This window comes from Eschrichtius robustus, chromosome 16, assembly GCF_028021215.1.
Source record: "Eschrichtius robustus isolate mEscRob2 chromosome 16, mEscRob2.pri, whole genome shotgun sequence".
Lineage (NCBI taxonomy): Eukaryota > Metazoa > Chordata > Mammalia > Artiodactyla > Eschrichtiidae > Eschrichtius > Eschrichtius robustus.
In genome coordinates, this window is record NC_090839.1 from 82,797,123 (window position 1) to 82,811,647 (window position 14,525).

Below are 14,525 nucleotides of genomic sequence, written 5' to 3' on the forward strand. Positions count from 1 at the left end.
TTGAGAATCCACCTGCCAATGCAGGGGACATGGGTTCAAGCCCTGGTGCAGGAGGATCCCACATGCCACGGAGCAACTAAGCCCGTGCGCCACAGCTACTGAAGCCCACGCACCTAGAGCCCGTGCTCTGCAACAAGAGAAGCCACCGCAATGAGAAGCCCGCGCACCGCAACGAAGACCCAATGCAGCCAAAAATAAATAAATAAAATAAATTTTTTAAAAAATTAATAATCCATTGATATGCATCTATTTACATCCAAAGTGTAAAATTTACCTTGTGGGTGAAAATTTGAGGGGAGATTTACATAACCTCAAAGCATCTGATCACAAGATACGTATTGATGAAAGAAGGGAACATCAGTAACTTTATAAAAGTAGAGAAACCTGACAGCCACCCCCTTAATCAAGTGAGCAAGGGGAACATCCGCAGTAATGGGACGGAGGGACCTCCCGAGCTGCCTGGTAGGGGGCACTGAGGAGGAGCAGTACCGCGTCCGTGGCATTCCTGCCTCTAAGGAGGACACATAGGACAAACCCAGATTTAGGGACATCCTACAAAATAACTGGGCTGGACTTCCATAAATGTCAGTCTCACGCAAGACAAAGATGGAGATCTGTCTGTTCCAGATGGAAGGAGACTGGAGAGACAGGACAGCCAATAGAAAGTGCGACCCTGGATTGGATCCTGGACCAGAAAAAAATCTAGAGAGAGATTTACTTTTTCTATAAAGAACATTATTGGGTCAGTTGGCAAAATACCAAACACACAGGTAACTCACTCACATGCACACATGCCTACCTAGACCCATCATATTTAAACTGTAGAAAACCAACTATAAAGAGAAAATTTTAAAGCAACTTATAGTAAACTGAATAACGGCCCCCAAAGATGTCCTGTCCTCATCCCCAGAGCCTGTGAACGTTACCTTATTTGGCAAAAGGAAGTTTACAGATGTGACTAAGCTAAGGATCTTGAGATGGGAGATTATCCTAGATTATCTGAGGGTAAATAAAAATGTTAAAAAAAACAAACCCTGGAATGAATTTTTTTAAAAAGCATCAGATCTATTTGAAGAGAACTAGAAATATCTTACCCCAGAACTGACCACATTCCTTCTTTTGATAAATATTGATGAAGCAGCTCCTATATGTCAAGGTCTTCTAGGTGCTGGGGCCAGAAGACTTGAGAAGACAGATAAGGTCCCCCTCACATAGATTTCATGTTCTATTTGGGGAGGCAGACAATAAACAAACTCTGTGTGTGTGTGTATTTGTATCAGTAAATATAATACATATAATATTATTTTAAAATGAGGGTCAGGGGGACTTCCCTGGTGGTCCAGTGGCTAAGACTCCGCATTCCCAATGCAGGGGGCCTGGGTTCGATCCCTGGTCAGGGAACTAGATCCCACACACATGCCGCAACTAAAGATCCCACATGCCGCAACTAAGACCTGGCACAGCCAAGTAAATAAATAAATATTTTTTTTAAAAATAGTTAATAAAACAAGGGTCAGAAAACAGAGGTTTAGGGGAGAGAACAGATGGTTAAGGGGGGTGGTCTGGGAGAAATTCTCTGGGCAGTTGCCCTTTATGCAAAGACCTAGATGAAGTGAGGAAGTGAGTCAGGCCAGTATCTGGGGGCAGAGTGTTCAAAGCACCAAGAACAGCTTGTGCAAAGGCCCCTTGGCAGGAACAAGTTTGGTGTTTTCAAGGAATATCAAGAAGTCCAGTAACACTGGAGCAGAGTGAGGAAAGAAGATGTGGCCAGAGGTCAAGTACAAGAGGCTGCGACTTCCCTTGCAGTCCAGTGGTTAAGACTCCGTGCTCCCAATGCCAGGGGTCACGGGCTCAGTCCCTGGTCAGGGGAACTAAAATCCCGCATGTCACACGGTACAGCCAAAAAAAAAAAAGGCAGCTAGTAACCAGATCATATCAAGACTGGGACTTTTTCCCTCAGGTAGTGGGAAGGCATTGGAAGGTTTTGAGCAAAGGAGTGATGGCAGTGGCGGGGGGTGCTTGTGCAAACAGTCGATGACCATGGAACACGAGTGGAAGCAGGGAGACCAGTTTGCAGGCCGTGGTTCACGTGGGAGGTTTTGGTGGCCTGGACTAGGGTGGGAGTGGCGGAGATAAGAAGCGATGGGACCACAAAGATCTGATGAAGGTAGAGTTGCTAGGACTTACCGACGGATTGGATGTGAGCTATGACATTTTCTTGAGAAAATCACGTTTTGTGTGTGTGTGGTAGGATATATATACATACATGGCGTAAAATTTACCATCTTCACCATTTTTTTTTAATTTATTTATTTATGGCTGTGTTGTGTCTTCGTTTCTGTGCGAGGGCTTTCTCTAGTTGCGGCAAGTGGAGGCCACTCTTCATCGCGGTGCGCGGGCCTCTCACTATTGCGGCCTCTCTTGTTGCGGAGCACAGGCTCCAGACGCGCAGGCTCAGTAATTGTGGCTCACGGGCCTAGTTGCTCCGCGGCATGTGGGATCTTCCCAGACCAGGGCTCGAACCCGTGTCCCCTGCATTGGCAGGCGGATTCTCAACCACTGCGCAACCAGGGAAGCCCCCCATCTTCACCATTTTTAAGTGTACAGTTCAGTGGCATTAAGTACATTCACACTGTTGTGTGACCCTCACCACTGCCCATCTCCAGAACTTTTTCATCTTCTTAAACTGAAACTCTGCACTCATTAAACCGTTATTCTCACTCACCCCTTCCTCAAGCCTTCAGAAACCGAGAAGTGTGTGTGTGTGTGTGTGTGTTTTAATAAAATGTTATCGTATTTAGGAATACTTTTACTATTTACAGAAAAGCTGGAGAATTCCCTGGTGGTCCAGTGGTTAGGACTCTGCACTTTCACTGCAGGGGGCCCGGGTTCGATCCCTGGTTGGGGAACTAAAGTCCCACAAGCTGCGTGGCCTGGCCAAAAACATAAATAAATAAATAAAAGAAAAGCTGTAAAGATCATACAGAGTCCCCACATACTCCTCACCCATAACTTACATAACTGTGGTACGTTATATGTAACTATGGGACATTTGCCGAAACTAATAGATCAATACCGTACATCACTATCAACCAACTCCAGACTTCACTCAAATTTCATCAGCTTGTCCACTGATGCCCTTTTTCTGCTCCAGGCTCCACCCTGTGATCCCACATGGCGTTTAGTCATCATGTCCCGTTAGGCTCCTCTGATCTGTGACAGTTTCTCAATCTCCTCTTATTTTTGATGACTTGGACAGTTCTGCAGAGTTCCGGTCAGGTATTTTATCAAATCTCCTTCCGTTTGGGTTTCTCTGATGTAGCCCTCCCGTTTAGACCAGGGTTATGGGGTTTCGGAAAGAAGACCGGAGAGGTGAGATGCCTCATCTTCTCGGCACATCGCCTCAGGGGTGCGTGGCATCAACGTGTCACTGGTGGGGCTCACCTGGATCACTGGGTCAGGGTGGCGCCATGGTTCGTTTTGTGCGTCAACTTGCTGGTTGAAGAACATTTCTGGGTGTGTCTGTGAGGGTGTTTGGGGAAAAGATTAGCGTTTGAATTGGTGAGCTGTGTAAAGCAGGTGGCCCTCCCCAGCGTGGGTGGGCATCAGCCAATCCATTGAGGGCCTGAATAGAACAGAAAGACGGAAGGAGGCTGAGTTTGCTCTCCACCTGACTGTGTGAGCCGGGACGTCCATCTTCCCCGGCCCTCGCACTCCTGGTTCTCAGGCCTTCAGACTCGGGCTGGAATCTACATCAGGGGTCCCCGGCCCTCAGGCCTTTGAACACCACCACTGGCTTTCCTGGGTCTCCAACTTGAAGATACTGGGACTTAGCTTCTGTTATCACGAGAGCCAATTCCTTATGATAAATCTCATTATATGTACACGTGTAATCTCAGTGTTATATATATGTGTATATTATACATAATTATTTAACATTGTGATTGCATTTATATATATAAAATCTCCTGTTGGTTCTGTTTCTCGGGAGGACTCTAATGTAAGTAGTGTCGGCCACGCTTCTCCATTGTCCAGTTACTATTTCTTTTCTCCTCCAAGTCCTGTTCTTGGGAATCAGGTCACTAAGGCCAGCCCACAAACAATGATTCTCGGTGCTCGTCATGGTCAGGTGATGTGGCCTTTCTCACAGGGCTGGTGGGAGTGTGAGCCCCTCTGAAATGCTTTTTGTAATGTTTCAAGAAGCTTAAAAGAATTTATACCCTTTGAGTCAGGTGTGCCACTGACATGATTCCAGCCCATGGAAATAAACGTGTACGGAAATGTTTACATCCTTGGAATTCTTTTTTTTTTTTTTGAGGTATAATTGACATACAACTCGGATGTTTATTGTAGTGTTATTTGTAATAGGAAAATAACTTCTGTAATGTTATGGTTAAACTACGGCATATACATAGGATAGAATATTATATATTCATTCAAAACTCACGTTTTTCAGGATTATAAATGCTCAGAAATAATGAAAAGTGAATAAAGCAGAATGCCAACCTATATACAGTAGTATGTTTCTGATTTTGTTTTTTAAAATTGTGTGTGCATATTTTAAAATGTGAATAGTGGGTAATTTTGGGTAATGGAATTAGAGGTGATTTCTTTTTTTGTGTACTTTTCTGTATCTGCTAAGATTTTTGTAACAGCATATATCATAATGAGAAAAAAATGCTTTTAAAAAGATATTTTCTACCATTGATGACCTAAGTAAGACTAAAGATTGATAACTTCACCTAATACCAGATTCTGTACTTTAGATAAAGAGCTGAATTTCTGGTTCATTTGACCCAGAGATAGATTTGCCATGAAGTTAATGGAGCTTAAAAGCTTCTGGGCACCTCCCTTGCACTGGCCACTTCCATGGCCTTGCGGGATCCTAGCAACACATGCACATATGTTTTTGTAAACTTTGCTAAAGTGAGATCTTTTAACCACATCAGTTAAGGTTGCTGTCTCCTATTCTGCCTTCCTCTTTCTGTCACAAGCCCTGTGTTAACTTCCTCTTGCTGCAATAACAAATTACACAAACTTAGAGGCTTTAAACATCACACATTTATCTGACAACTGTTCTGGAGTTCAGAAGGCAGAAAGTGGGTTTTACAGAGCTAAAATCAAGGTGTCAACAGGCTGTATTCCTTCTGGAGGCTCCCAGGGAGAAACTGTGCCTTGCCCTTTCCGGCTCCTTGGGCTGGAATTCCTTGACTTGTGGTTCCTTCCAGCAAGGGCACCAATGTGCCCTTGGATTCCCTTGTCATTCCCTTCTGCCTCCTTCTTTTTATACTAGGATCCTTGTGGTTTCATTAAGGGACCCCTTTGGCCCCACCCAGATAATCAAGATAATCTTATCTTGGGCTTCCCTGGTGGCGCAGTGGTTAAGAATCCGCCTGCCAATGCAGGGGACACGGGTTCGAGCCCTGGTCCAGGAAGATCCCACATGCCACGGAGCCACAACTACTGAGCCTGCACTCTAGAGCCCGCGAGCCACAACTACTGAGCCCACGTGCCACAACTACTGAAGCCCGCATGCCTAGAGCCCGTGCTCGGCAACAAGAGAAGCCACCGCAACGAGAAGCCTGCGCACTGTGATGAAGAGTAGCCCCCGCTCGCCGCAACTAGAGAAAGCCTGCACGCAGCAACGAAGACCCAACACAGCCAAAAATAAATAAAATAAAATAAATAAATTTATAAAAAAAGATCCTAACTGTAATCACATCTGCAAAGTCCCTTTTGCCTGTAAGGTAACATAACAGGCTCTGGGGATTAGGACGTGGACATCTTTAGGGGCCATTATTCTGCCCCCCATAATCCACTGTGTCAGGTGATGTTTGAGTGGAGATGGGCATTTTGGGGGTCTCAAGAAGGGGAAACTGGGTTGGAGATTACATTTAGTTTTAGTTTAGTGGTAAGTATTATGTGGCTTGATGTTATTTCTGTGTCTGGGTAAATTATTGCTAGATGTCCTGGTATAGGAATGGTTTCCAGGAATAATCCGATGGTTGACTGTCAACTCATCTGGTAACTCGACATCAAGGGACAAGACCCGAGGTCATATTGTGGTGTGAACATGTTCCCAACTCCAAAAGTATGTGGGTAGTACAGGAGAAACAAGGTTTTAAATGTACAGAGCCAGAAGCTAGTCTGTGGGAAATTCTTCCAGTCATTAAATGGGTGTAATTGTCAACAGAGGATTTGTTTTTCATCGATGCGTTGTCAAAACAGAAGTTCCCTCTGGTGAGGAAGATACTCAGTAACGTAGCGTATTCAGTTATAAATACACCAAACATTCTTTTAAATTGTTGAAAGGAACTACACAAAGTAGAATTTATCAGAATTCTTGTCTGTAGGGGATCAACCTGTAGCACCACGAAGAACAGCAAGTGTGTCTGTGGTATGAATTTTCATGTTTCATTCATCCTTATCATCAATAATAAAAAGGTAATCAATCACGTTGGAGGAAATATTAAATTATCTCTATTCTCTCCATAGAAAATGATATTATGAAATTGTTGTCACAGGAAGAGGCAAAGAGTCTGCAGCCAAAGACGTAGGGAAAAAAGGCACATGAGACAGGCGTGTCAGGTGTCAGGTGGTCAAGATTCTGTACTCAGTTCCAACATGGGTGTTTTCCCCCACACTAACAAGCAATTCTTAGACACCAGCTGGGTGTCCTACCATTCACCTCAATCCTGACACTATTTACCTAGAGAGAGCATCAGATTCCACAGGTTAAGGGCTCAGTCCTACAAGACTGTCTTCCCTACCCCTCCCCCAACTTCAGATGCCATTGGCAAGCCCGCATCGTCACCTGTGCTTCTGACCAACCCGCTGTAGATTGGAGGGTCCCACGTCCCCCTCCTCGGGTTCGATTAATTTGCTAGAGCTGCTCACAGAACTCAGAGAAGCATGTGATTTACTAGATTACCGGTTTGTTATAAAAAGATATGTATAACTCAAGGACAGCAAGATGGGAGAGATGCACAAGGCAAGGTGTGGGGAAAGGGGAACAGAGCTTCCATGCCCTCTCCAGGTGCACCACTCTCCCTAAATCTCCACTTGTTCATCAATCCTTTTGTCTTTTGGGGTTTTCCTGGAGGCTTCACTACCTAGGGACGATGGATTAAACCACTGGCCATTGATTCAATCTCCAGCCCCTCTCCCCTCCCCAGAGGTCTGAAAGTTCCCACCTTCTAATCACCTGGTTGGTTTTCCCGGCAGCCAGCCCCCATCCTTAGGCTGGTCCCAAAGTCACCTCATTAACAAAGCAAAAGACACCTTTATCTCGCTCTTAGAAAATTCCAAGGGTTTTAGGAGCTTTGTGCCAGAAACAGTGGGAGACGACCAAATATACATTTATTATAAATCACAAGCATCATCACAGGTGCTGAATAAAAATCTTCTTCTCGTGATTTTATGATGTTAATGGTATTTGCTTGATAAAATTTGTTTTTTTTTTCTTGGTGGTTTTTCTCATTCTAAAGAAATATTTGTTTTGTACCTAATTTTGTATTTTTTTTCTTAAGGCAGACCTCTCAGGCCCCACAAAAATCCAGATCTGCCCTTGTAGATAACATTTCATTCTTTCTTTTCCATTTCAGTGTAAAGAACTGGCAAAGTCCAAGGCGGAAGTGGCCTGCATTGCAATGTATGAAGCAGATGTGTTTGTCGTTGGAACAGAGAAAGGACGTGCTTTTATCAATGCCAGAACGGATTTGCAGAAGGATTTTGCAAAATACTGTAGGTGTTAACAATTTTATCCTTTGTATTCGTAAATCTTAGAATATTGGCAGGCAAGACTTATGTATTGTTTTCTTCTAAGATATCATAAGCATTATCCTAAAAATGGTTCTGACACATCCCTTTGACTTAGCAAAACACTGAGTCCAAGAAACATGATCAATGTATTTTACACTGTATCCTCAGCAGGGCCCTGGTTGTGTAGAATACATTTGAAGAACATAGATGAAACTGTCTTTCATTCCTAAAATGAAACCAAATTGAAAAAAAATACTCTTATTTTACTCCTTCCCAAAGGAAAGGGAAAAACTCCTTCAAGGCCTATTCAGTTTTTCTTTCAGTTAATAACCATTATACTCCTTTGTCTTTTTTTTTTTTTTTTTACTGTGGGACTTTCAGAGCCTTCAATGTGCCCAATATGTGTTACAAGCAGCATTAGTGAGCATCTGTGGTCATCTGTGAGCTAAACTAGTCTAGTGCATTAGTGAGCATATGTGGTCATCTGTGAGCTAAACTACTCTAGTCTGTTAAAACCTACATGCTGTATAATGATTATCTCTGCCACTGTAGGTCATCTGCCAGGTATTGAATTAGCAATTTTGTATTCCCTGGAACCAAGAAAGGAAAAAAAAAAAAAAGTTTATCAGAGGGTATATTTGTGTGTGTGTGTGTGTGTGTGTGTGTGTGTGTGTGTGTGTGTGTGTACGGGGATATGGGTATAGATATATAGATGTCTCCAAGGGTTGGCAAAGGATGTATATATCCTCTCTCTATATGTATACAGTTGACCCTTGAACAACATGGGTTTGAACTGCACAGGTCCATATATATTTGGATTTTTTTCAATGGTAAATACTACAGTACTACAACATCTGTGGTTAGTTGAACCCACAAATGAGGAACCGTGGATACAGAGGAAACGTGGATACTGAAGGCCAACACTAAATTATACACAGATTTTCACCAGCACCCCTAACCCTCATGTTGTTCAAGGGCCAACTGTATACCATTTTACTACAAAACAAACCTATATCTGTAGAAGATTTTATATATATATATATATATATATATATATATATATATATATATATATATATATATGTATATATATATGAGAGAGGATGATTGATTCGGATTGACTTTTAAGACCAAACTTAGGGTCTCTACTATCAAGAAGATTAAAAAAATGAAGCAATCTTTAAATAAGATGGTGAGTATGTAATTGATGAACAAGAAGGGTATGCTCAGATCAATGTCAGCTGCCAACTGGATTTCTAATCGTTGAAATTGAATCACAGATTTTTTTAAAATTTTCACAGTTGCATGCTAATTTTTCATATATAAGCCTATTCATATTTCTCTGAATATGATTTCTCTCTTTTTTCCTTGATAAATCTTGTAAGGCATTCATCTCTTTTAATTAAATTTCCAGTAAGGCAACTTTTGGCTTTGTGATTTTGTCTATTGTTTCTTTGTTTTCTTTGTCATTTATTTCTGCTCTTTATTATTTCCTTATTTAATTGAATTTAATTGCTTTTCTTTTCTAGCTTCTTGATTTGGTAGCTTAGGTCATTGAGTTTTAAAAAAATATTTAAAGTTATAACGTTTCCTTTAGGTTCTGCTTTAGCTGTAATCCTCAGACTTTGATATGTTGTGTTTTATTATGATTTTGTTCAAAGTATTTTCTAAGAACCCTAGTAATTTCTTTTTGACCCATGGTTACTGAGAAGCATGTTGCTTAATTTCCTAATATTTGGAAATTTGGGGGTTATTGATTCTAGTTAAATCCCATTGTGGTCCAAAAACATACTCTGTATTTTTTTTTTTTTTAATTTATTCATGTTGGTTGCACCGGGTCTTAGTTGCGGCAGGCAGGCTCCTTAGTTGCGGCTCGCCGGCTCCTTAGTTGTGGCATGCGAACTCTTAGTTGCGGCATGCATGTGGGATCTAGTTCCCTGACCAGGGATCAAACCTGCGTCCCCTGCATTGGAAGGTGGATTCTTAACCACTGCGCCACTGGGGAAGTCCCACTCTGTATGATTTTAATCCTTTTGAGTTTATCAAGACCTAATTTATCACTTAGCACATCATTTATGTTGGTGAATAGTCCATGTACCCTTGAAAAGAATTTAGATTCTGCAGTTAACAGACCAATTAGGTCAAGTTGTTAAATGTTATTCAGTTCATCTGTATCATTTCCAATTTTCGCCTATTATTTTATCCATTATTGATAGAGGAGTGTTAAAATAGCCAGCTATATCGTATATTTGTTCCTCCTTTTGGTTAGTACATTTTGCTTCACACATGTTGAAGATATGGATATGAATGTTATTAGATATAAATTTAGGATTGTAATGTTTTCCTGCTGAATTGACCCTTGTTTTCCTCACAAAACATTCCTCTTTGTTTCATTTATCCTCCTGATCTTGAAGTCTCCTTTGTCTTGTATTAATATAGCCTCACCAGCTTTCTTATGACTAATATTTGCATAGCACATCTTTTTCTATTCATTTACTTTCAGCTCTCTGTGCTTTATATTTAAACTATGTCTCTTGTAAACATGCAGTTAGGTCTTTTTTGTAAAAACCAGTCTGAAAATCTGACTCTTACTTGGATTGTTTCATCCATTTACATTTAACGTCATTATTTATATGGTTTAGTTTAAGGCTTCTATGTTGCTGTTTCTTTTCTATTCATCTCATATGTTCTTTGTTCCTTTGGGACTACTTTCCTGCGTTATTTTATTTTATTTCTTATTTATTTTTTTAATAAATTTATTTTATTTATTTATTTATTTTGGCTGCATTGGGTCCTCGTTGCTGCACGCCTGCTTTCTCTAGTTGTGGCCAGTGGGGGCTACTCTTCATTGTGGTGCGCAGGCTTCTCATTGCGGTGGCTTCTTTTGTTGTGGAGCACGGGCTCTAGGCACGTGGGCTTCAGTAGTTGTGGCATGTGGACTCAGTAGCTGTGTCTCGCGGGCTCTAGAGCACAGGCTCAGTAGTTGTGGCACATGGGCTTAGTTGCTCTGCGGCATGTGGGATCTTCCCGGACCAGGGATCGAACCCGTGTCCCCTGCACTGGCAGGGGGATTCTTAACCACTGTGCCACCAGGGAAACCCCCTGTGTTATTTTAGATCGAGAAATTTTTTTGTATTATATTTTATCTACTCTATTGACATTTTAGCTCTTTTAGGTTTTTTGTTTTTTTGGGGTTTTTTTTGGTTATTCTTGGGATTACAATATGCCCTCCTAATTTGTCACAGTGAACCTAAAATTACTATTTTTCTACTACACCTACAATGTAAGAACCTTAAACAGTATAATTCTGTTTACTTCTGTTTAGCCCTAATATGTTATAAATCCTGCAACACCTTATGACGTTTGTTTTAAGCAATCACTTTCCAAAATTTTTTAAAATAATCTTTTTATTTACCTACATATGTACCACTTCTAATACCCTTTTTTCCTTCTTGTAGCTCTGGATTTCCATCTGGAATTATTTCCCTTCAGCCTGAAGAACTTTCTTTAGCATTTCTTTTAGTGTGGGTCTAATAGTAAGAAACCCTCTCTGATTTTGTTTATCAGAAAATGTATTTACCTTACCTTCATTTGTGTGTGTGTGTGTGTGTGTGTGTGTGTGGTTTAAAAAAAAACATAAAATTTACCATTAAACCATATTTATGGGTATGGTAGTTCAGTAGTGTTGAGTATATTCACATTGTTGTGAAACACATCCCCAGAACTCTTTCATCTTGCAAATCTGAAGCTCTATATCCACTAAATAAACAATTCCCTTTCCCCCACTACCTTGGCCCCTGATAACCACCATTCTCCTTTGTTTCTATGAATGTGACTATTTTACATACCTCATCTAAGTGGAATCATAGAGTATTTACACTATTACACCTGGCTTATTTCACTTTTGGCGTAACATCCTGAAGTTTCATCCATGTTATAGCACGGAACGGGATTAAGTCTGCCTTCAAACACCTCTAATGAGGGCTTCCCTGGTGGCGCAGTGGTTGAGATTCTGCCTGCCAATGCAGGGGACACGGGTTCGAGCCCTGGTCTGGGAAGATCCCACATGCCACGGAGCAACTGGGCCCGTGAGCCACAACTACTGAGCCTGCGCATCTGGAGCCTGTGCTCCGCAACAAGAGAGGCTGCGATGGTGAGAGGCCCGCGCACCGCGATGAAGAGTGGTCCCCACTTGCCGCAACTAGAGAAAGCCCTCGCACAGAAACGAAGACTCAACACAGTCATAAATAAATAAATAAATAAATAAAAGAACGTGAATTTCTAAAAAAAAAAAAAAAACCTCTAATGAATTTTTCAGTTCAGTTATCGTGTTTTTCAGCCCCAGAAGTGCCGTTTGGTTTTTTTTATAGTTCCTCTTTGTCAGTACTCTCATTTTGTTCATGTATCATTTAGTTGTCTTTCTATACTCTCTTTTAGTGCATTGAGGATCTTTATTTTAAATTCTTTGTCAGGTAGTTCATGGATCTACATTTCTTTAGAATTGGTGTCTGGAGTTTTATTTTGTTCCTTTGAGTGGGCCTTGTTTCCCTGCCTCTCTGTATGCCTTGTAATTTTTTTTTTTCCTGGGATTTAGGCATTTGAAAAGACAATCACCTTTCCCAGTCTTTGCTTACTGGCTCCGTGTGGGGAAGACCACCCATCAGCCCTGCTGGCTGTTCTAGAACCTCTCAAACCTTTTTGAATCTCTTTCGCCCCCTGGTGTCTTCCCATAGAACTGCAGCTCTGAGTTAAGTCAGTGCTGAGTCAGGCGAGATATAAATCAGTTCCTACAGTAACCCCCAGACAAGCCAGAATGTTGGACACACAGTCCACTCTCTTGTTTCCACCTCAAGGGAGAAGCCCCAGTCTGGGGGTTCCTTCGCAGCTGCTCTGCACTATGCCACATAGAGGGAGAAGCATGAATAGGCACGGCAAATGCTGCGAACCTTCCTACCCCTGTGCTGAAATCTCTTCTTGGTTTTACAATGGCTGGGGTGCCATAGCTTCTCAGCTGGTCTGCAGAGTTCTCACAGAGGTGTTCTGGTCCGTCTATTGTTAATTTGGTGTATCTGTGGAGGAAGGAAGGCCCCTTGCCTCCTAGTCTGCCATCTTGCCAACATCATTCTCCTTGCTTTCGTTTTTGAATCATTTTTTTTTTTGAAGTATAGTTGATTTACAATGTTATGTTAGTTTCAGGTGTACAGCAAAGTGATTCAGTTATACATATATTTATATATTCTTTTTCAGATTCTTTTCCATTATGGGTTATTACAAGATACTGAATATAGTTCCCTGTGCCATACAGTAGGTCCTTATTGTTTTTTGAAGACTGCTTTTACTCGATATGGAATCTGGCTTGAAATTTTTTTCCTCCAGCCCTTTTTTTTCTCTTTTGGCCGCATCGCGTGGCTTGCGGGATCTTAGTTCCCCAACTAGGGATTGAACCTGCGCCTTAAGCAGTGAAAGCATGGAGTCCTAACCACTGGACCGCCAGGGAATTCTCTTCCTCCAGCCCTTTAAAAGTTTCATTCCATTTCCTCCTGGTTGCCACTGTTTTAGATAACAAAGTCAGGTTAGAATTCTTATTTTTGTTCCCCTGAAGGTAATGTATCTTTTTCCCTAGCTCTGTCTCATCTTTGGTCTTCAGCAGTTTGGCCATGAAATGCCTATTTATAGCCTTCTTTGTTTTTACCCTACTTGGTCTGTGGAGCTTACTGAATCTGCATGTTGACGTCTTCATCAATGTTGGACATTTTTGGCCATTCATATCTCTTCAAATATTTATTCTGATTCTCTTCTTAATTTACACAGAGAAGGAAATTTGCTATTTAATGTCTTTCTTTTTTTTAATTTATCTTTGGCTGCACACGGGCTTTCTCTAGTTGCGGTGCACGGGCTTCTCATTGCGGTGGCTTCTCTTGTCGTGGAGCACGGGCTCTAGGCGCACGGGTTTCAGTAGTTGCAGCACATGGGCTCTAGGGTGTGCGGGTTTCAGTGGTTGTGGCTCGTGGGCTCTAGAGCACAGGCTCAGTAGTTGTGGCGCATGGGCTTAGTTGCTCCACGGCACGTGGGATCTTCCAGGGCCAGGGACTGAACCCGTGTCCCCTGCATTGGCAGGCAGATTCTTAACCACTGTGCCATCAGGGAAGTCTGGCAAGTGGATTCTTAACCACTGCATCACCAGGGAAGTCCAGAAATTTGCTATTTATTGTCTCACAAGTCATTAAGGCTCTGTTCCTTCCCCCCCACCTTTTTCTTTTTGTATTCAAGTTTCGGATTGGATAGTTTCTATTGGCATTTCTTTGAGGACACTGATTCTTCCTTCTGCCATATCCAGGGTGCTGTTAAGTCCATCTGGTGAAATTTTCATTTCTGATTATTTTCCATTTCTAAAATTCCATTTTCTTTCTTCCTTTTCTGGTTAGCATTTTCATTTCTCTGTTGCAATTTCCCTTATATTCATTTGTTGTGTTCACCACCCCTATAAAAAGTCTTTCATGTATTTATAGCAGTTGTTTTAGTCCTTATCTGGTAATTTCAACATCTGGGTCATTTATGGTTCTACGTCTATAGATTTTTTTTTCCTATCTTGGGCATGGGTCACATTTTCCTGCTTCCTCACATTCCTACTAATTTTAAATTTTATACTGGGTATTATGCATGATATGTTGTAAAAATCTGCTAAGTAAAATTGCATTTTGTTCTGGCAGGCAGTTAAGTTACTGGCAGGTCACCCTGCCCCCATGTGGATGAGAGCTGCCCTT

The 14,525-nt window shown here is 41.7% G+C and overlaps 1 protein-coding gene and 1 non-coding gene across 2 annotated transcripts in view; both read left to right on the forward strand.

The window, feature by feature from the left end:
* The window catches only part of LOC137750008 (general transcription factor II-I repeat domain-containing protein 2), a 54,269-nt gene that overhangs the window by 8,592 nt on the left and 31,152 nt on the right, over window positions 1–14,525 (forward strand). Inside the window, exon 3 of the mRNA XM_068524300.1 lies at window positions 7,605–7,743. Within this exon, the coding sequence (XP_068380401.1) occupies window positions 7,605–7,743 (139 nt within the window). The remainder of the gene's footprint in view (window positions 1–7,604; window positions 7,744–14,525) is intronic.
* TRNAE-UUC (transfer RNA glutamic acid (anticodon UUC)) lies at window positions 2,837–2,909 on the forward strand. The gene has a single exon. It is a non-coding gene; the product is annotated as a tRNA-Glu (tRNA).